The following is a 16,645-nucleotide window of genomic DNA, read 5'->3' as shown; positions in this document are numbered from 1 at the left end:
AATCAGAGCACATACATGCAGCCTGTGAAATAGTGCCTGGTGTTATTGGTGTTATTAGAGTGTTTACTTGTGTGGTGTGGTATTATTTATCATGCTTTTTATTTTTCTGATTATTTTCTGTGAGAGAATGAACTAACAGTTGAAGTTCTGTACATGATTGATTGATTGAATGATTGATTTGACATGTCGGTGGTAAATACATCCGGTGCAATGACATGGAATCCATCTCAGTTGCAACACAATACACTTAAACATGTGTAATACATATACAACAACACTGTCACCTCACAGCCAGAAGGTCCTGGGTTTGATTCCCAGGTGGAGCGATCTGGGTTCTTTCTGTGTGGAGTTTGCATGTTCTCCCCGTGTCTGTGTGGGTTTCCTCCGGGTGCTCCGGTTTCCTCCCACAATCCAAAGACGTGCAAGTGAGGTGAATTGACGAAGTGAGGTAAAACATGAGGTTAAAATCCTAATAAATTAATACATATACAACAAACAATACACAGTTTACAACATCTGGTAGAAGAGAATCATGAGAACATTACACAAACTTCTGTGTCTGAAATGGCTGAAAAATGTAAGTTATTTTAAGTTTATTGAGAATATAAAAGTCGCTGGCGGATGGATGAAATCAGCTTTTCATCAGCGCTGGCTTAAAGGCGTGTTGTGCAAGAAACAGTCCGTGTTTTTGCTTTTTCTTTGTCTGTCTGATCGAACGAGGGCTTTGTTTTTTTTGCACAACGGCTGTAGCCGAGGCTTTAATTAGAGGAAAGAGATTCTGCATGTAAACAAATTAAATTCATTCTCCTTTTATTTATTTATTTATTTAGCTTTTTTATCGGGTGTCATCGGAAAGAGGTCAAACTAATTATTCAAGCAATATCAATCACTTTATAATCGTAATTACTAACTATTTATTTATTTTCCATTTTTGTTAGAAGAAATAATCACTTTAATCAGATAAAAGATTAAGGACACAGTTTATTGCTGTACGACTCGCTTTGAATTGTGAATTAAAGAACCGAGCAGAAATTATTCATGGTTGGAAAATCGCAGAGGAGCTGATAAAATAACAAACAATTCAAATCTGAGGTGATAAGACGCTTGTTTGAAGTAATTACATACACTGATCAGCCATAACATTAAAACCACCTCCTTGTTTCTACACTCACTGGCCATTTTATCAGCTCCACTTACTATATAGAAGCACTTTGTTTTCTACAATTACTGACTGTAGTCCATCTGTTTCTCTGCATACTTTTTTAGCCTGCTTTCATGCTGTTCTTCAATGGTCAGGACCCCCACAGAGCAGGTATTATTTAGGTGGTGGATCATTCTCAGCACTGCAGTGACACTGACATGGTGGTGGTGTGTTAGTGTGTGTTGTGCTGGTATGAGTGGATCAGACACAGCAGCGCTGCTGGAGTTTTTAAATACCGTGTCCACTCACTGTCCACTCTATTAGACACTCCTACCTAGTTGTTCCACCTTGTAGATAAAGTCAGAGACGATCGCTCATCTATTGCTGCTGTTTGAGTCGGTCATCTTCTAGACCTTCATCAGTGGTCACAGGATGCTGCCCACTGGGCGCTGCTGGCTGGATGTTTTTGGTTGGTGGACTATTCTCAGTCCAGCAGTGACAGTAAGGTGTTTAAAAACTCCATCAGTGCTGCTGTGTCTGATCCACTCATACCAGCACAACACACACTAACACACCACCACCATGTCAGTGTCACTGCAGGGCTGAGAATCATCCACCACCTAAATAATACCTGCTCTGTGGTGGTCATGTGGGGGTCCTGACCATTGAAGAACAGCATGAAAGAAGGTTAAAAAAGTGTGTAGAGAAACAGATGGACTACAGTCAGTAATTGTAGAACTACAAAGTGCTCCTATATGGTAAGTGGAGCTGATAAAATGGACAGTGAGTGTAGAAACAAGGAGGTGGTTTTAATGTATATCAGCAGATCTGTGTTTTTAAATTTGATTCAGACTCCACAGCCTCTTTATTAGGAACACATCCACTGTTAGTACTTACAGTAAGACACTGTAGATTTATTTATCATGCACGATGTGTGCTTGTCCTCCTCTTGTCCTTTATCAGTGTGCACGTTCTCTCTGAATCCCAAGACGCTTCGTGTTGGCTTTGTGTTGTTTGGTTTGAAGCTCTATTTTCCTCCCAGCACATTTTCTACACGTTTAAAGGAAGCTAAAAGAAACCTTCGACTCACGCTGTCTGCCACCCACTGACTGGTACAGCGGAGAATCTAAAACTGTGCAAGCATCTGGTGGAAAACTTAAGCTTCAGAAGCTGATCTGCGATATATTAGATATATTAGAGACGAATGACAATTTTACAGGACAGCGTGCATCTTAGGGTTTAATCACGCTTTCTGATGGTGTTTCTATATTCCAGGATGATAAACACCAGCTAACCCATCATCACTTTCTCAACCACTGAATGTAAACATATATTTATATTTATAGGACGTCCTGAAGTGCAGAATTTGTCTGTAACTTCTGTCGTCTCAATGTAAATGGAATGTTAAATGTATTTTACATTCAGGGGTTTTAGAATAGCATGTCCAACAAGGTTGTAGTCAGGTGTCCACTTACATTTGACCACTTTCTTGCAGCTTCTGACACAACACTGCTTGAATCTGTGACATCTCTGTATGGTAGAATAGGTGGAATTACACCAAATTGGCTTATCTGGTGATTAAACATGGGTATTTATGTAGGTTGTTGGTAATAAAGCAGAGGTGAACCATTTCAGAACATATTTCCTGAATGGAAACACTGGACGCTACACTCTGGACACACCCAGGAGCTATTTCTTTATAGGAAACTGGAGTACACAGATGAAACCCATGCACTCAGAAGCGTGGATTGAACCCTGGTCCCCAGGTCCCATGTTATTGTACGGCATCGCCTCCACCAGCTATTCATACTCTTACTAATGTCAGGGCTTTCATGTATTTTGTCAACTGCTGGAATACAGGCTGTACTGATCAGCTGATCAGCAACCTACATTATTAACATGTGAAGAAACTCCAGTAATAAAGATCTTGTTTAAAATCTGAGATGTTAAGAAATGAGCATCCAGGCCTGAGGAGAAGCGTCCAGCACGGTGGACATGAATAAGACCTGGTGTGTGGCTGCGGGTGGGGAGATTAGTCAGGGACTGAGTGAGATCTGAACAGTGATTTACTGCAGGACTGAATATATCTCTGACCCACCGGCTCTGTGTCTCTCACCTCCACCCGTCCGGGATAACGTGGAGGATTTATGAGCGCAGCAGCAGGTTTGCTGGAGCTTTCTTTAATAATGAGACGAGCTGGAGGGCTGAAACCTTGTTCTGCTCTATCGCATTTTTTCTTTCTTATCAGCTATGTGAACCCCGGGGCAGAGATGCCATGGACAGAGCGTACTCACTTCAGTATGCAGAGGGTTTCTATATACACACATACACATGGATTCAGTCATAACTGTAAATCACTGTGGATAAAAGCGTCAGCTAAATACATTAAATATACACCGATCAGACATTATGACCATTTTCCTAATATTGTGTTGGTCCCCCTTTTGCTGCCAAAACAGCCCAGCAACTGTGATGCCCTGTGTATTCTGACACCTTTCTATCAGAACCAGCATATGAACTTCTTCAGCAGTTTGAGCTACAGTAACACACGGGCCAGCCTTCGCTCCCCATGTGCATCAATGAGCCTCGGCCGCCCATGACCCTGTGGCCGGTTTACCACTGTTCCTTCCTTGGACCACTTTTGATAGATACTGACCACTGCAGACCGGGAACACCCCACAAGAGCTGCAGTTTTGGAGATGCTCTGACCCAGTCATCTAGCCATCACAATTTTGCCCTCGTCAAACTCGCTCAGATCCTCACGCTCGCCCATTTTTCCTGCTTCTAACATCAACTTTGAGGATAAAATGTTCACTTGCTGCCTAATATATCCCACCCACTAACAGGTGCTGTGATGAAGAGATAATCGGTGTTATTCACTTCACTTGTCAGTGGTCGTAATATTATGTCTCGTCAGTGTAAATGGAACAGGATGAACTGAGTATCATCTGCATAGGAGTGGTAAGAGAAGCCATGGGAGGCTATGACCTTACCAAGAGAACGGGTGTAGACAGAGAATAGAAGCGGACCAAGTACAGAGCCCTGGGGAACACCAGTTGAGAGAGTGGGATATTTATTATTTATTTGTTTGTTTTTTGTTTGTTTTAGGTGTTTATTCTGTACACTTTTAAACTGAGGATAACACAAGAAAGAAGTTGATGATGATGATATGTTCTCAGCTTCACGGCTGCGACTGCATGCACAGCTTCTCTCAGGGAGCTTCTTTGGCCTTTTATCGAATCTATCTGATCCAATTTGACCGAGGTTGTTAGAATCACACTTTTAGTCGCCGTCTGTGTTCAATCAGTATAATGTCCTATTGATCCGGCAAAGTTTATTTATTAGCATAGCTAATTGTTTTCCAATGGAGGAGTCAAATTTCTTGTTGTCTTTATTTCTAATGTCTTATCGAGCAGCATTCAATTTAAATTCCATGGAGATTATTAATAGACTCATTGTGTATGATGTTTCTGTGTATCCGTTTGCCAGGAAAATACAAGTTAAATAATGGAAACTTGGCCACTCAGGTGGCGCAGCGGTAAAAATAGATAGCAATAGATGAGCGAACGTCTCTGACTTTACATCTACAGGGTGGACCGACTAGGTAGGAGTGTCTAATAGAGTGGACAGTGAGTGGACACGGTATTTAAAAACTCCAGCAGCGCTGCTGTGTCTGATCCATTCATACCAGCACAACACACACTAACACACCACCACCATGTCAGTGTCACTGCAGTGCTGAGAATAATTCACCACCCAAATAATACCTGCTCTGTAGTGGTCCTGTGGGGGTCCTGACCATTAAAGAACAGGGTGAAAGCAGGTTAAAAAGGTAAGTAGAGAAACAGATGGACTGCAGTCAGTAATTGTAGAACTACAAAGTGCTTCTATATGGTAAGTGGAGCTGATAAAATGGACAGTGAGTGTAGAAACAAGGAGGTGGTTTTAATGTTATGGCTGATCAGTGTATGTTTCTGTATTTGGTACTAGAATACTGTAATGTCAGCTACTAAAATTAAACCTTTTTGAACTGGCACCCTGACCCATCACAACCCTGACCAGGATGAAATGGTTTGTGAAAATGAATGAATGGCTGAATGATGCCGCTCAGGTGGCGCAGCGGTAAAGAACGCTAGCGCACCAGAGTTGGGGTTTCGAATACATCATATCGAATCTCAGCTCTGCCTTTCCGACTGGGCTGGGCGGTTGCATGAACAACGATTGGCTGTTGTTCAGGGTTAGGAGTAAAAAGTCGGATCATAGGTCCTCATCACTATTGCAACTGCGGCCCTTGCTGGCTGACTAATGGCGCCTGCACAGGGCTGAGGAATAATGCTGATGGGGGTGTGGCCCTCCGTACACTGTGCCCGTCGGTGTATGAACTCGACTCGTGCAGGTGAAAAATGCAGTCTATACTGAGTGTACGTGCCGGAGGGGGAGTATGTCAGTTGAGAGGCGTCCTCAGTCAGCGGTGAAGGGTCGAATCAGTATAGAGGACGCATTCAGGGTAACTGGACGACTAGATTAAGGGAGAAAATTGGGGAGAAAAAAAACTGCAGGTAAAACCTAATTTTTGGGTTTAAATGAAACAGAACTGAAAACTCTGACGAAGCTGAAGCTCTGACAGCTGAATCAGAAACTGTCACTCAACCCTGCAGCTCACGAGGACTCAATCAGACCTGGTGGGATTCAGTTTCCACCCAAACTCATCTCGTGCGCTTGTGATAGCACAAATATCTGAAGAATTTCTCCTCTCGCTGTCATGCGGCGATTCCTCCACCGCTGCTTCGCACTCACCGCTATCTCTCTCAGCACCTTGCCGAGGCAGATAAAGCCGAGTGGAGGTGAGAGGCTGCGGATTTAATTTCATATTTGTTAATAAAGATGTATGGCTTCTTCCCCGCTCAAACGCCTCTTCTCAGTGACTGGGCCTGCCTCGTCTGCTATCTCACCCCGGCTTTATTAGCGCCGCACAGAAGTGTGTGCTCGTGGGATCCTCCAACAGGTTTTCAGTGTTACAGCCAGTCAGTTCCTCTTCTCCTGTTCATGCCCGGCTGCTTATTAGTATTGTAAATCAGAAGACGGGGGTTTGTTGGCATTTTTTCAAAGATGTTGTTGATATTCAGTTAGTAATAATCTTCTGGACTTGCTATGTAGGTGAGAATGTAAAAATGAGAAGACCAAATGTATTAAGGGTTTCCTGGATTACACTTGTTATATCGTCCTAATGCATGTTAAAGTACATGATAATTACAATTTACCTTCATATTTACACCGATCAGCCTTAACATTGAAACCACCTCCTTGTTTCTACACTCACTGTCCATTTAATCAGCTCCACTTACTATAGAGAATTACTGACTGTAGTCCATCTTTTTCTCTGCATGCTTTGTTAGCCTCCTTTCATGCTGTTCTTCAATGGTCAGGACCCCCACAGGACCACCACAGAGCAGGTATTATTTAGGTGGTGGATCATTCTCAGCACTGCAGTGACACTGACATGGTGGTGGTGTGTTAGTGTGTGTTGTGCTGGTATGAGTGGATCAGACACAGCAGCGCTGATGGAGTTTTTAAACACCTCACTGTCACTGCTGGACTGAGAATAGTCCACCAACCAGAAATATCCAGCCAACAGCGCCCCGTGGGCAGCGTCCTGTGACCACTGATGAAGGTCTAGAAGATGACCAACTCAAACAGCAGCAATAGATGACCGATCGTCTCTGACTTTGCATCTACAAGGTGGACTAACTAGGTAGGAGTGTCTTATAGAGTGGACAGTGAGTGGACACGGTATTTAAAAACTCCAGAAATATTTACAATCAGGCACAATTAAACATACAGCAACTGCTAACAATGTGGTGGTGTAAAAAAACTGGTGGCATATCATGTTAATGATTCCTCTGTGTCTATATAAACAGGGCTAGTTTGCCTGCACCCATTTAAAGGTACTTTAAATAAAGCTTAAGCCAAATGTTTATATTTATTTTAAATACTAACACAATAAAGTGATTCTCTAGTTGTATTTTGTAACTATACCATTTGTGCTGCGTTCATTAGACATTAGACAGACTACTTTGCACAGTGTTGTGCATTCTACCGTTCTCACTTTTAACGTTACCTTCAGGAGGCATAGACGGCTGTTTAAATATTTACTGCGGCCGGTCCTTTGAGGTCCCCAAATCTCAAATCTCGTTAGAGAAGATGTCTGGTTCTGTGAGACTAATAAACACTCAAAGCTAACAACACTGGACTTTGCAACTACTGATATTTCACGTTACACTATATTGCACTCCAGTGAAATTCTCCTTTGAGGCTTGATGTCTGGCATTTATAAATATCTATACTTGGATCTCTATGGATCTCTTTTCTATTATAGTGCTGACATATACAAGTTCAGGCCTGATATTCTTTCCAATTTGGAATCATAAAAAGTTCTTAATCTTTGAAACTTCACAGACGTTTTGGCAGGTGCAATATAATCATATTTTTAAATGTCAGCATGTCTGGAGAACTGAAAATCACTAAAAGTACTATTGTTTTAAAGTGTTGGGTTTCAGTGACCAATCTGAACTATTTAATACTAATAAATGTCCAACTTTACACTGACTGGTGAGGTAATACCACCTATGGTATTAACCATAAATAGATAAGCATAGAAAGCATATGAAAACATATACTTTATATACATTTCTATTAAAGGATGAAAGAAATCAACCCCGATTTTTAATCCCAGCCTTTATGCACCTGGGCATGCTCTCCATCAGTCTTTCACACTGCTGTTTGGTGACTTTATGTTACTTCTGCTGCAAAAACTTAAGCAGCTTAACTTTGATTGATGGCCTGCGACTATCCATTTTTCTCTTAATCACATTTCTGACATTTTTAATTCGATTGAGGTTTGGAGTTTGGGCTAACCATGACAGGGTGCTGATCTGGTCCTCACCTTGATTCTTCTGTCATAGAGCATTGTCCTGGAGTCCTATTCTTCCAGGATAACCTTGAATGTGGCTTGATTTGTGCATCCTTCACAAAGACATCACCTTGCAGTGTACCCCGATGCTATTTCATGTCCTTTTCTAGGTCACCTGATGCCATCCTACAGCTGTTGAGTGACATTCAAGTAAGTTGGCACTCATCCTGGTTAGTGTAGAGTCATTTTCACCCTCTGCAAGTCTGCAGCATCGTTGTCCCAATGTGTCTGCTGCTTGATCTTGTTCTTATGAACCACTGACTCTAAAATTCTATGACAGTCACTGCATCCCTGTGCCAGCTTTTTGTTTCCATTCATTTGACATTATTTTTGAGGTATTAGCACTGTTCTGACACCCATGTGGTCCTAGCCTTTTACTTGTTAATTAAAATTTGGTTCAACTAATTATTTAATAAGTACTTTATTAGGCATTTAGCAGACACTTTTATCCAAAGCGACTTACAGTATGCAGTCCAAGCAAGTGATGGTTAAGGGCCTTGTTTAAGGACTCAACACTGGCAACCTGGCAGTGGTGGGGCTTGAACCAGGAACCTTCTGCTTACTAGTCCAGTACCTTAACCGCTAGGCTAGGCTACAACCTGCCCCAAGTAGTATAAGGTATATAGAATACACGTACTAACACATACTCGTCATACATAATAGTCCTACTATTGCTACAAATGGTATAAGTAGATTGTCCGGCTCTGCATTTCTCTGAGCTTATGCAACAGCTCCTCCAAGTCCAAATGTAATGCAGCGTAACACACTTGTAAAGAACATCTATTAATTTCATAGCAGTCAGAATTAACAATGTTTAAATGGAATTAATATTTTATATTATTATATTATTTTTCTAAGGACAAAAGACATACGGTCACAGAAAAACAGTTGCAGAAGTCATTAAACTTCCATGGCATGACAGTGTATGTTGATTTTAGGCTGTCAAAGGGCATCACACACCCACACTCATATAAAACTATACGTACCAGGTTCCTAAGGCTGAGCTAGCTTAGTGATTAAGATACTGGACTAAAAATCTGAAGGTTGCTGCCTCAAGCCCCACCACTGCCAGGCTGCCACTGTTGGGCTCTTGAGCAGGGCCCTTAACCCTCAATTGCTTAGATTGAATACTGACACAGTACTATATGTCGCTGTATGTCAGCTAAATGCTGCAAATGTAAATGTAAGCTACACCTACACTACCTGATGTGCCATCATCATTGGGACAGTGGTTGCCTAGTGGGTAAAGCTTTGGGCTATCAACTGAAAGGTTGAGAGTTCAAATCCACTGTTGGGCCCATGAGCAAGGCCCTTAACCCTCTCTGCTCCAGGGGCGCCGTACAATAGCTGACCCTGCGCTCTGACCTCAGCTTCTAAACAAGCTGGGATAGACGAATATAGAATTTAATTGTACTGCACGTATGTACTGTATATGTATATATGACAAATAAAGGCGTTCTATTCTATCATGCCTGCTAAGTTACGTAAATGAAATGCTAATTTGGTCTTTTGCTTTTGTTTAACTGATTATTTGTGAACCATGTGGAAGCTAATAAGCTTGTGTACATCTTAAGGTTACTTGTTTTTCTTTATTTTGCTTTTATTTGATTCAGTTTGGACTGGTGAGTGCTGGGCTCTTGCTGGTCAGTTGCTGGTTAGTGCTTTTTTAGTCAGTCTGGTGCTGCCTCCTGCTGGTCTAGTCCTGGTTAGTCTAGTCTGCTACTGTATGTAGCCCATGTAACTTAAAACCCCTTAGTGTTTGTGAAAACGATTGGACTTGGACACTTGGACGCATTATACTGGGTCTAATTTTGTTTTTAAACCCCTCAGTGTTTGTGTTTGTGGACGCTACTGTTTTGCGTGAACTGCGCATGTGCGGGGGTCATCGGTGTATACTCGTTTCGTTAAGTTAGTCCTTGTAGGCGTTCCGTAGTTCTCCGACATATTGTTTGTGCGGAGCGATTTATAGCAGAGCCGGAGGGAGAAAGGATTATTGTACTTAGATAATTACAGATCATTTAAACTCGTTTTCTATACAGACAACATGATGGGTGAGGTCCTAGTATATCTGTTTGTCTTTATGTGTTCCTCTTGTTATATTATTTAGTGTTTTATACCGTATATATTGCATCTAGCTCAGTTACATCATTAATAACCGCCATTGTGTTTGGTTCTGTGCCAAATGCCTCTGAGTAGGATTCAAAGTCCACTAGATAGGGTACAAAGTACATGATTACGTCTTTTATTAAGACTTCTAATGTAGGGATGTAGGATGTGATTTGGGATACAGTCCGGGTTGTGTTGTACAGTGAAACCTTAGTGCATTATTGATATTCGGTTGATGTCAGAAGTTTTCAGATGATTTGTGTCAGTCATGAATTCTGCAGCTGTTCTTTTACTGTGACTGAATGATTAAAATTCAGGTCTTTTACTTTTTTATATCCTTAATGTTGATTTTCAGAAAATTAGCTGCGTTAGAAATGTGCATACAGCAATGGTTAAATTCTATCGGTTAAGCTACTGGACTAGTAATCAGAAGGTCGCTGATTCAAACCCCACCACTGTTGGGCCCTTAAGTAAAGCCCTTAACCCTCATTTAGTTAGACTGTATACTGTCCTACTACTCGAAGTTGGTTTGGATAAAAGGCTCTAATGCAAAAAATTTGAAATTTAAATGTAAATATATGTAAAGCTGTAACAGTAATGTAAAACAGTAAAGTAGAATATTAATGTAAAGCAGTAACTAATGTAGAATATTCATGTAAAGCAGTAACAGTAATATAGAGTAATAACAGTAATGTAGAGCAGTAGTGTAAAACAGTAACAGCAATGTAGAGCAGTAATGTAGAACAGTAAGGTAGAATAGGAATGTAAAACAATAACAGTAAGGTAGAATGGTAGTGTAAAACAGTAAGGTAGAATAGGAATGTAAAACAATAACAGTAAGGTAGAATGGTAGTGTAAAACAGTAAGGTAGAATAGTAGTGTAAAACAGTAACAGTAAGGTAGAATAGTAGTGTAAAACAGTAACAGTAAGGTAGAATAGTAGTGTAAAACAGTAACAGTAAGGTAGAATAGTAATGTAGAACAGTAACAGCAATGTAGAGCAGTAATGTAGAACAGTAAGGTAGAATAGGAATGTAAAACAATAACAGTAAGGTAGAATAGTAGTGTAAAACAGTAACAGTAAGGTAGAATAGGAATGTAAAACAATAACAGTAAGGTAGAATAGTAGTGTAAAACAGTAACAGTAAGGTAGAATAGTAATGTAGAACAGTAACAGTAAGGTAGAGCAGTAATGTAGAACAGTAACAGTTATGTAGAATATTAATGTAAAGCCGGATGCCCTTCCTGACACAACCCTCCCTATTTATCCGGGCTTGGGACCGGCACTACAATGCACTGGTTTATGCATCCTAGCAGCCGGGTACCTATAGGAAAATTCAGTGTCTCCAATTAACCTGACTGCATGTTTTTCGACCGTGGGAGGAAACCCACAAATTCATGGGGAGAACATGCAAACTCCGCAGAGAAAGGACCCGGACCTCCCCACCTGGGGATCGAACCCAGGACCTTCTTGCTGTGAGGCGACAGTGCTACCACTTAGCCACCGTGCCCAACAGTGACAGTAATGTAAAACAGTGACAGTAATGTAGAACAATAATATAGAACAGTAATGTAGAACAGTGTAAAACATTAACACTAATGTAGATAAAAAATGTAGAACAGCAACAGTAATGTAGAACAGTAACAGTGATGTAAAACAGTAATGTAGAATATTAATGTGTAACAGTAATATAAAACAGTAACAGTAATGTAGGATATTAATGTAGAACAGTAACAGTAATGTAGAATAGTGGTGTAAAACAGTAATGTAGAGCAGTAACATTAATGTAGAGCAGTAACAGTAATGTAGAATATTCATGTAGAGCAGTAACTGATATAAAACAGGAACAGTAATGTAGAATAGTAGTGTAAAACAGTAATGTAGAGCAGTAACATTAATGTAGAGCAGTAAGTAACAGTAATGTAGAATATTCATGTAGAGCAGTAACTGATATAAAACAGGAACAGTAATGTAGAATAGTAGTGTAAAACAGTAATGTAGAGCAGTAACATTAATGTAGAATATTCATGTAGAGCAGTAACTGATATAAAACAGGAACAGTAATGTAGAATAGTAGTGTAAAACAGTAATGTAGAGCAGTAACATTAATGTAGAGCAGTAAGTAACAGTAATGTAGAATATTCATGTAGAGCAGTAACTGATATAAAACAGGAACAGTAATGTAGAATAGTAGTGTAAAACAGTAATGTAGAGCAGTAACAGTAATGTAGAATATTCATGTAGAGCAGTAACTGATATAAAACAGGAACAGTAATGTAGAACAAAAACAATAATGTAGAGCAGTAACAGTGATATAGAACAGTAGTGTAAAACAGTAACACTAATGTAGCTCAAACATGTATAACAGTAAGGTAGAATAGGAGTGTAAAACAGTAACAGTAAGGTAGAATAGGAGTGTAAAACAGTAACAGTAAAGTAGAATAGGAGTGTAAAACAGTAAGGTAGAATAGTAATATAGAACATTATTGTAAAACATAATCACTGAGCAAAAGCAGTTCAGCATCAGAATGTGGACTTTAAACAGCGTCAGTAATGAACAGTTTATTAAAAGCACTGACTAAACATGCTCATCATAAATAACTCAGATGCTGCTGGTATGTAAGCTCTTCCTGACTTTGTTGTAGTTATTTTTAGCTGAAGGGAAGTGGATATATAGACTTATAATAATAGAAACCGAACTGGTTGAATACTGGTTTCCTCTCACTGATCATCTAGGCAGATCATGTTTTTCTTTTTCCTCCAGTCTGTGGCCTCACATCATTTTTCCACCAGGCAAACATGAGCATGGTGATTTGAAAAGGCTGTGGTGACTGGGACCTGCGCCACTCTGCTATTTTGGTGTCACACGTAATGCACAGCTATAACTGTTCTGGTGCACCGACTGAGCGAGCCGGTAGTCCGTCTTCGTTTACCGGAAAAAGTAAATAGGTACCACATGGAAAGCGAGGAGGCTTTTTCTCAGAAGGATGAGTGTGCAGAAAAATATGCTGAAGTGTTGTGAAGCAGTCAGGTCTTAGTCTGCACCTTCTCTCACAGCGAGGGGTTTGTTTATTTAATAATGCTGATGACATTTCTTAACAGCAGGTTGTTAATCTGCCCACTTAAGATGTAAAAGTGTAATTTATCATGTTCTAAACAAAGGAACAATTTATGTATTTCCCAGAGAAGTAAAATATATAAACTCTATACATTCAGAAGTGTACACACCTCTTTCTGTATACTCTCCACTGAATTTGGACTGTGCTTGATCAGATTTTTTGCTCATTGAGTTAAGATTGCATTTCTGAGCTTGCGGTTGTCATTCCGATTCATTCTAAAGGTGTTTTGAGGGGCTGTTAAGGTCAAGACTTTGTGTGTGCAGGCCACTGGAGTTTCTCTATCAAACCATGTCTTTATTCACCTTGCATTGTGACACAGGGCAAAATTATGTTGTGCTTTGAGTTTGAACAAAAAACAACAATGTCCAGGTAAAAATAGAACCGTAGCCGCTCAGGTGGCGCAGCAGTAAAAGCACACGCTGGAACCAGAGCTGGGATCTCGAATACATCATATCGAGCCTCAGCTCTGCCTGCCGGCTAAGGCTGAGCGGCCACATGGACAACGATTGACCTGTTGTTCAGATATGGGCGGGACTAAGCCGGATTGGCTGCTGGCTGATTGATGGCGCCTGCACAGAGATGAGAAAAGAGTGCTCTCAGGGTGTGTCTCTCCATACACAACGCTGAGCTGCACTGCACTGTAGGTGACGAGATGCATACGGCTGCTGCCCACGTGTCGGAGGGGGCGTGGGTTAGCTTCGTTCTCCTCAATCAGAGCAGGGATCGGCATTGGTGGAGAGAAAGCATGAAGCAATCGGCCAATTGGATGCGCTAAAAGGGAGAAAAAGGTGAGAATTCATAAAGAGAGTATATGAGTTTCCAAAAGATGAAAGTGCAGAAGGTGTGTTTTCCAGGATCATTTGAAGTCCCACACAGCCCCTGCTGCTGGTGATTGTTTGGCCTGTCGTCACATTTTGGTTCGTCTTGTCTCACAGAGCCGTCAGCAAGTCCTGCGAAGGATAATAACTGCAGGATGAATCGCTACAAGAACAAAGCACTTAACCTGGAGGAGATGCGGCGCAGACGCGAGGAGGAAGGCATTCAGCTGAGGAAACAGAAACGAGAACAGCAGGTAAGCTGTCCATGGTGTCGGTCTCTCAGGGAACCTGTTTTATCAAATATTTAATTGTATAATAACTCTTGCATCTGGACCTAACAAGGAATTATCTCGCAGCTTACTCAGTGATGTGATGATTACTGGGATGTCACACCTAGTAAACCTTCTTTATCTTGAGTACCTGCTCATACCAGCCCCGTATGTATATGTTTCAGATAATACATACAGCTGTGCAGTTCATACATTTAGCAGGCTGATGTGGAAGGGATCGAAATGTAAACACCTCAGTTTGTGTGGTTACGCTGCTCTAAACTTTTGCTGTAACTACACACAACTGACTGTCATTCTCAGACTCTGTACAGCCAAGATCTGTATATATTGAACTAATGTAACACTGTCGAACGAGATTTGTAATATTATAAAGAATATTTGTAAAAGAGAAAATCCACTACTTTAGTTTTATAATTTCTTTAGTTTTGTCCAGAAACGATGAAAATAAAAGTAATAAACAGATAAACAGACATCACCAGGTGAGCTAATAGAGGTTGTTTGCCTATCCCCACTTTCATTTCTTTTTTTTTTTGCTATTTTTTTTTTACTGTTCCTGTCTAATGTAGCTGATTAGACATAAAATACGTCCACTTCACTGTCCTGTTTTTATCTACAGTTGTTTAAGAGGAGAAACGTGGAGCTGCTGAATGAGGACGGAGGAATGTTCGACAGTCCTCTCATGGACTCCTACATCAGCTCCAGCACAGCAACCGTGAGTCGAAGCCGTTCATTTTTTCATGTTTCCTATTTGCAAAGTTTCCTGAGTCAAATCGTTAAGCGCATACACTCACCAATCATGCACTCTTAAATTGAACATGTGGCATAAACTGAACGTGTCAGCATCGTACGCTTGTTCTGTGATCTTCCCGTTTTAGGAAGGAGTCATCACGAAGGAAATGGTGGAAATGCTCTTCTCAGACGATCCTGAACTGCAACTGGTTACAACACAACAGTTTAGAAAACTACTGTCCAAAGGTATTGTACTCTCAAGTACCTCGAACCTACATTAATCACTGGATACAGCAGGAACGTCCAGTATATGGACAAAAGTATTGGGACACCCAGGTGGTTCAGTGGGATATTTCGCTAGTCCACCAGAGCTGGGATTCTGAACTTCCTGGTTCGAATCTTAGCTCTGCTACCAGGTGTCTGGGCGCCCTCTAGCAGGCACAGTTGGCAGTGCCTGCAGCAGACAATTATTTCTTGTATTATTTTTATATACCTGTTAGCAGTTCAGTCAGTATGAGCAGTGTCCACATACTTTTGTTCATACAATGCATCATTTAGGGGTTATTGCAGAACATTTGAAGAATATAACTGTTCCTGTGTTAAAACTGTGTTGTGCTTCGTTCAGAGCCGAATCCACCCATTAACGAGGTGATCAGCACAGCCGGAGTGGTGAACAGATTTGTGGAGTTCCTTGAGAAAAGCACCGATTGCACATTACAGGTAAAATCACACCTAGCAGCACTCGGATCACAAATGACGCTCGTGGTTTTATCTACTGCTTCACCTGCGTGACTCGAAGAAACTGTGTTTTTATCTAACCGTTTTCATCCTCAGTTTGAGGCAGCATGGGCGCTGACCAACATCGCCTCCGGGACGTCCCAGCAGACTAAGTTCGTCATCGAGGCAGGAGCCGTGCCCGTGTTCATTCAGCTGCTCAACTCTGAGTTTGAGGACGTCCAGGAACAGGTAACGAATCGATACAGTTCATGTCTACACTGTATGGTCAGAAGTATTTGGACACCTGACCATGAGCTTGTTGGACATTCCATGTCAAAAATTAATGGTACTAGAACAGCTACTCTTTTTTTCTGGGACGTTAGCCAAGTGGTTAAGGTACTGGACTAGTAATCAGAAGGTACTGGTTCAAGCACCACCACGGCCAGGTTGCTGCTTTTGGGCCCTCTATGGCTTAGACTGTGCACTGTCTAAATTATTTAAGTCGCTTTGGATAACGGCATCTGCTAAATGCCGAAAATGTGTCAGAGGTGACATGTCACGGCTCTCCTCAATCAGAAGTGGAGATTAGCATCTGTAGAGTGGAAGCGTAATACAATCGGGTAATTGGATACGACTAGACCACTACAGAGCAGGTATTATTTAGGTGGTGGATGATTCTCAGCACTGCAGTGACACTGACATGGTGGTGGTGTGTTAGTGTGTGTTGTGCTGGTATGAGTGGATCAGACACAGC

General features: G+C 41.1%; 1 protein-coding gene across 2 annotated transcripts in view; it reads left to right on the top strand.

Annotated features, from left to right (window-relative positions):
• Positions 1-10,069: 10,069 nt before the first annotated feature.
• The window catches only part of kpna6 (karyopherin alpha 6 (importin alpha 7)), a 14,319-nt gene continuing 7,743 nt past the window's right edge, over positions 10,070-16,645 (top strand). The window contains exons 1-6 of one of the 2 annotated variants that reach the window (XM_063010072.1): positions 10,070-10,162; positions 14,273-14,409; positions 15,062-15,157; positions 15,321-15,420; positions 15,800-15,894; positions 16,009-16,140. In XM_063010072.1, the coding sequence (XP_062866142.1) occupies positions 10,156-10,162; positions 14,273-14,409; positions 15,062-15,157; positions 15,321-15,420; positions 15,800-15,894; positions 16,009-16,140 (567 nt within the window). In that variant the 5' untranslated portion in view covers positions 10,070-10,155. Of the gene's footprint in view, positions 10,163-10,469; positions 10,535-14,272; positions 14,410-15,061; positions 15,158-15,320; positions 15,421-15,799; positions 15,895-16,008; positions 16,141-16,645 lie in introns of those variants that run through there. The other variant, XM_063010080.1, reaches the window with a different exon arrangement.

The sequence above is a fragment of the Trichomycterus rosablanca genome, chromosome 2, assembly GCF_030014385.1.
Source record: "Trichomycterus rosablanca isolate fTriRos1 chromosome 2, fTriRos1.hap1, whole genome shotgun sequence".
NCBI classification, from domain to species: Eukaryota; Metazoa; Chordata; class Actinopteri; order Siluriformes; family Trichomycteridae; genus Trichomycterus; species Trichomycterus rosablanca.
This window is presented reverse-complemented; position numbering and strand designations above follow the sequence as displayed.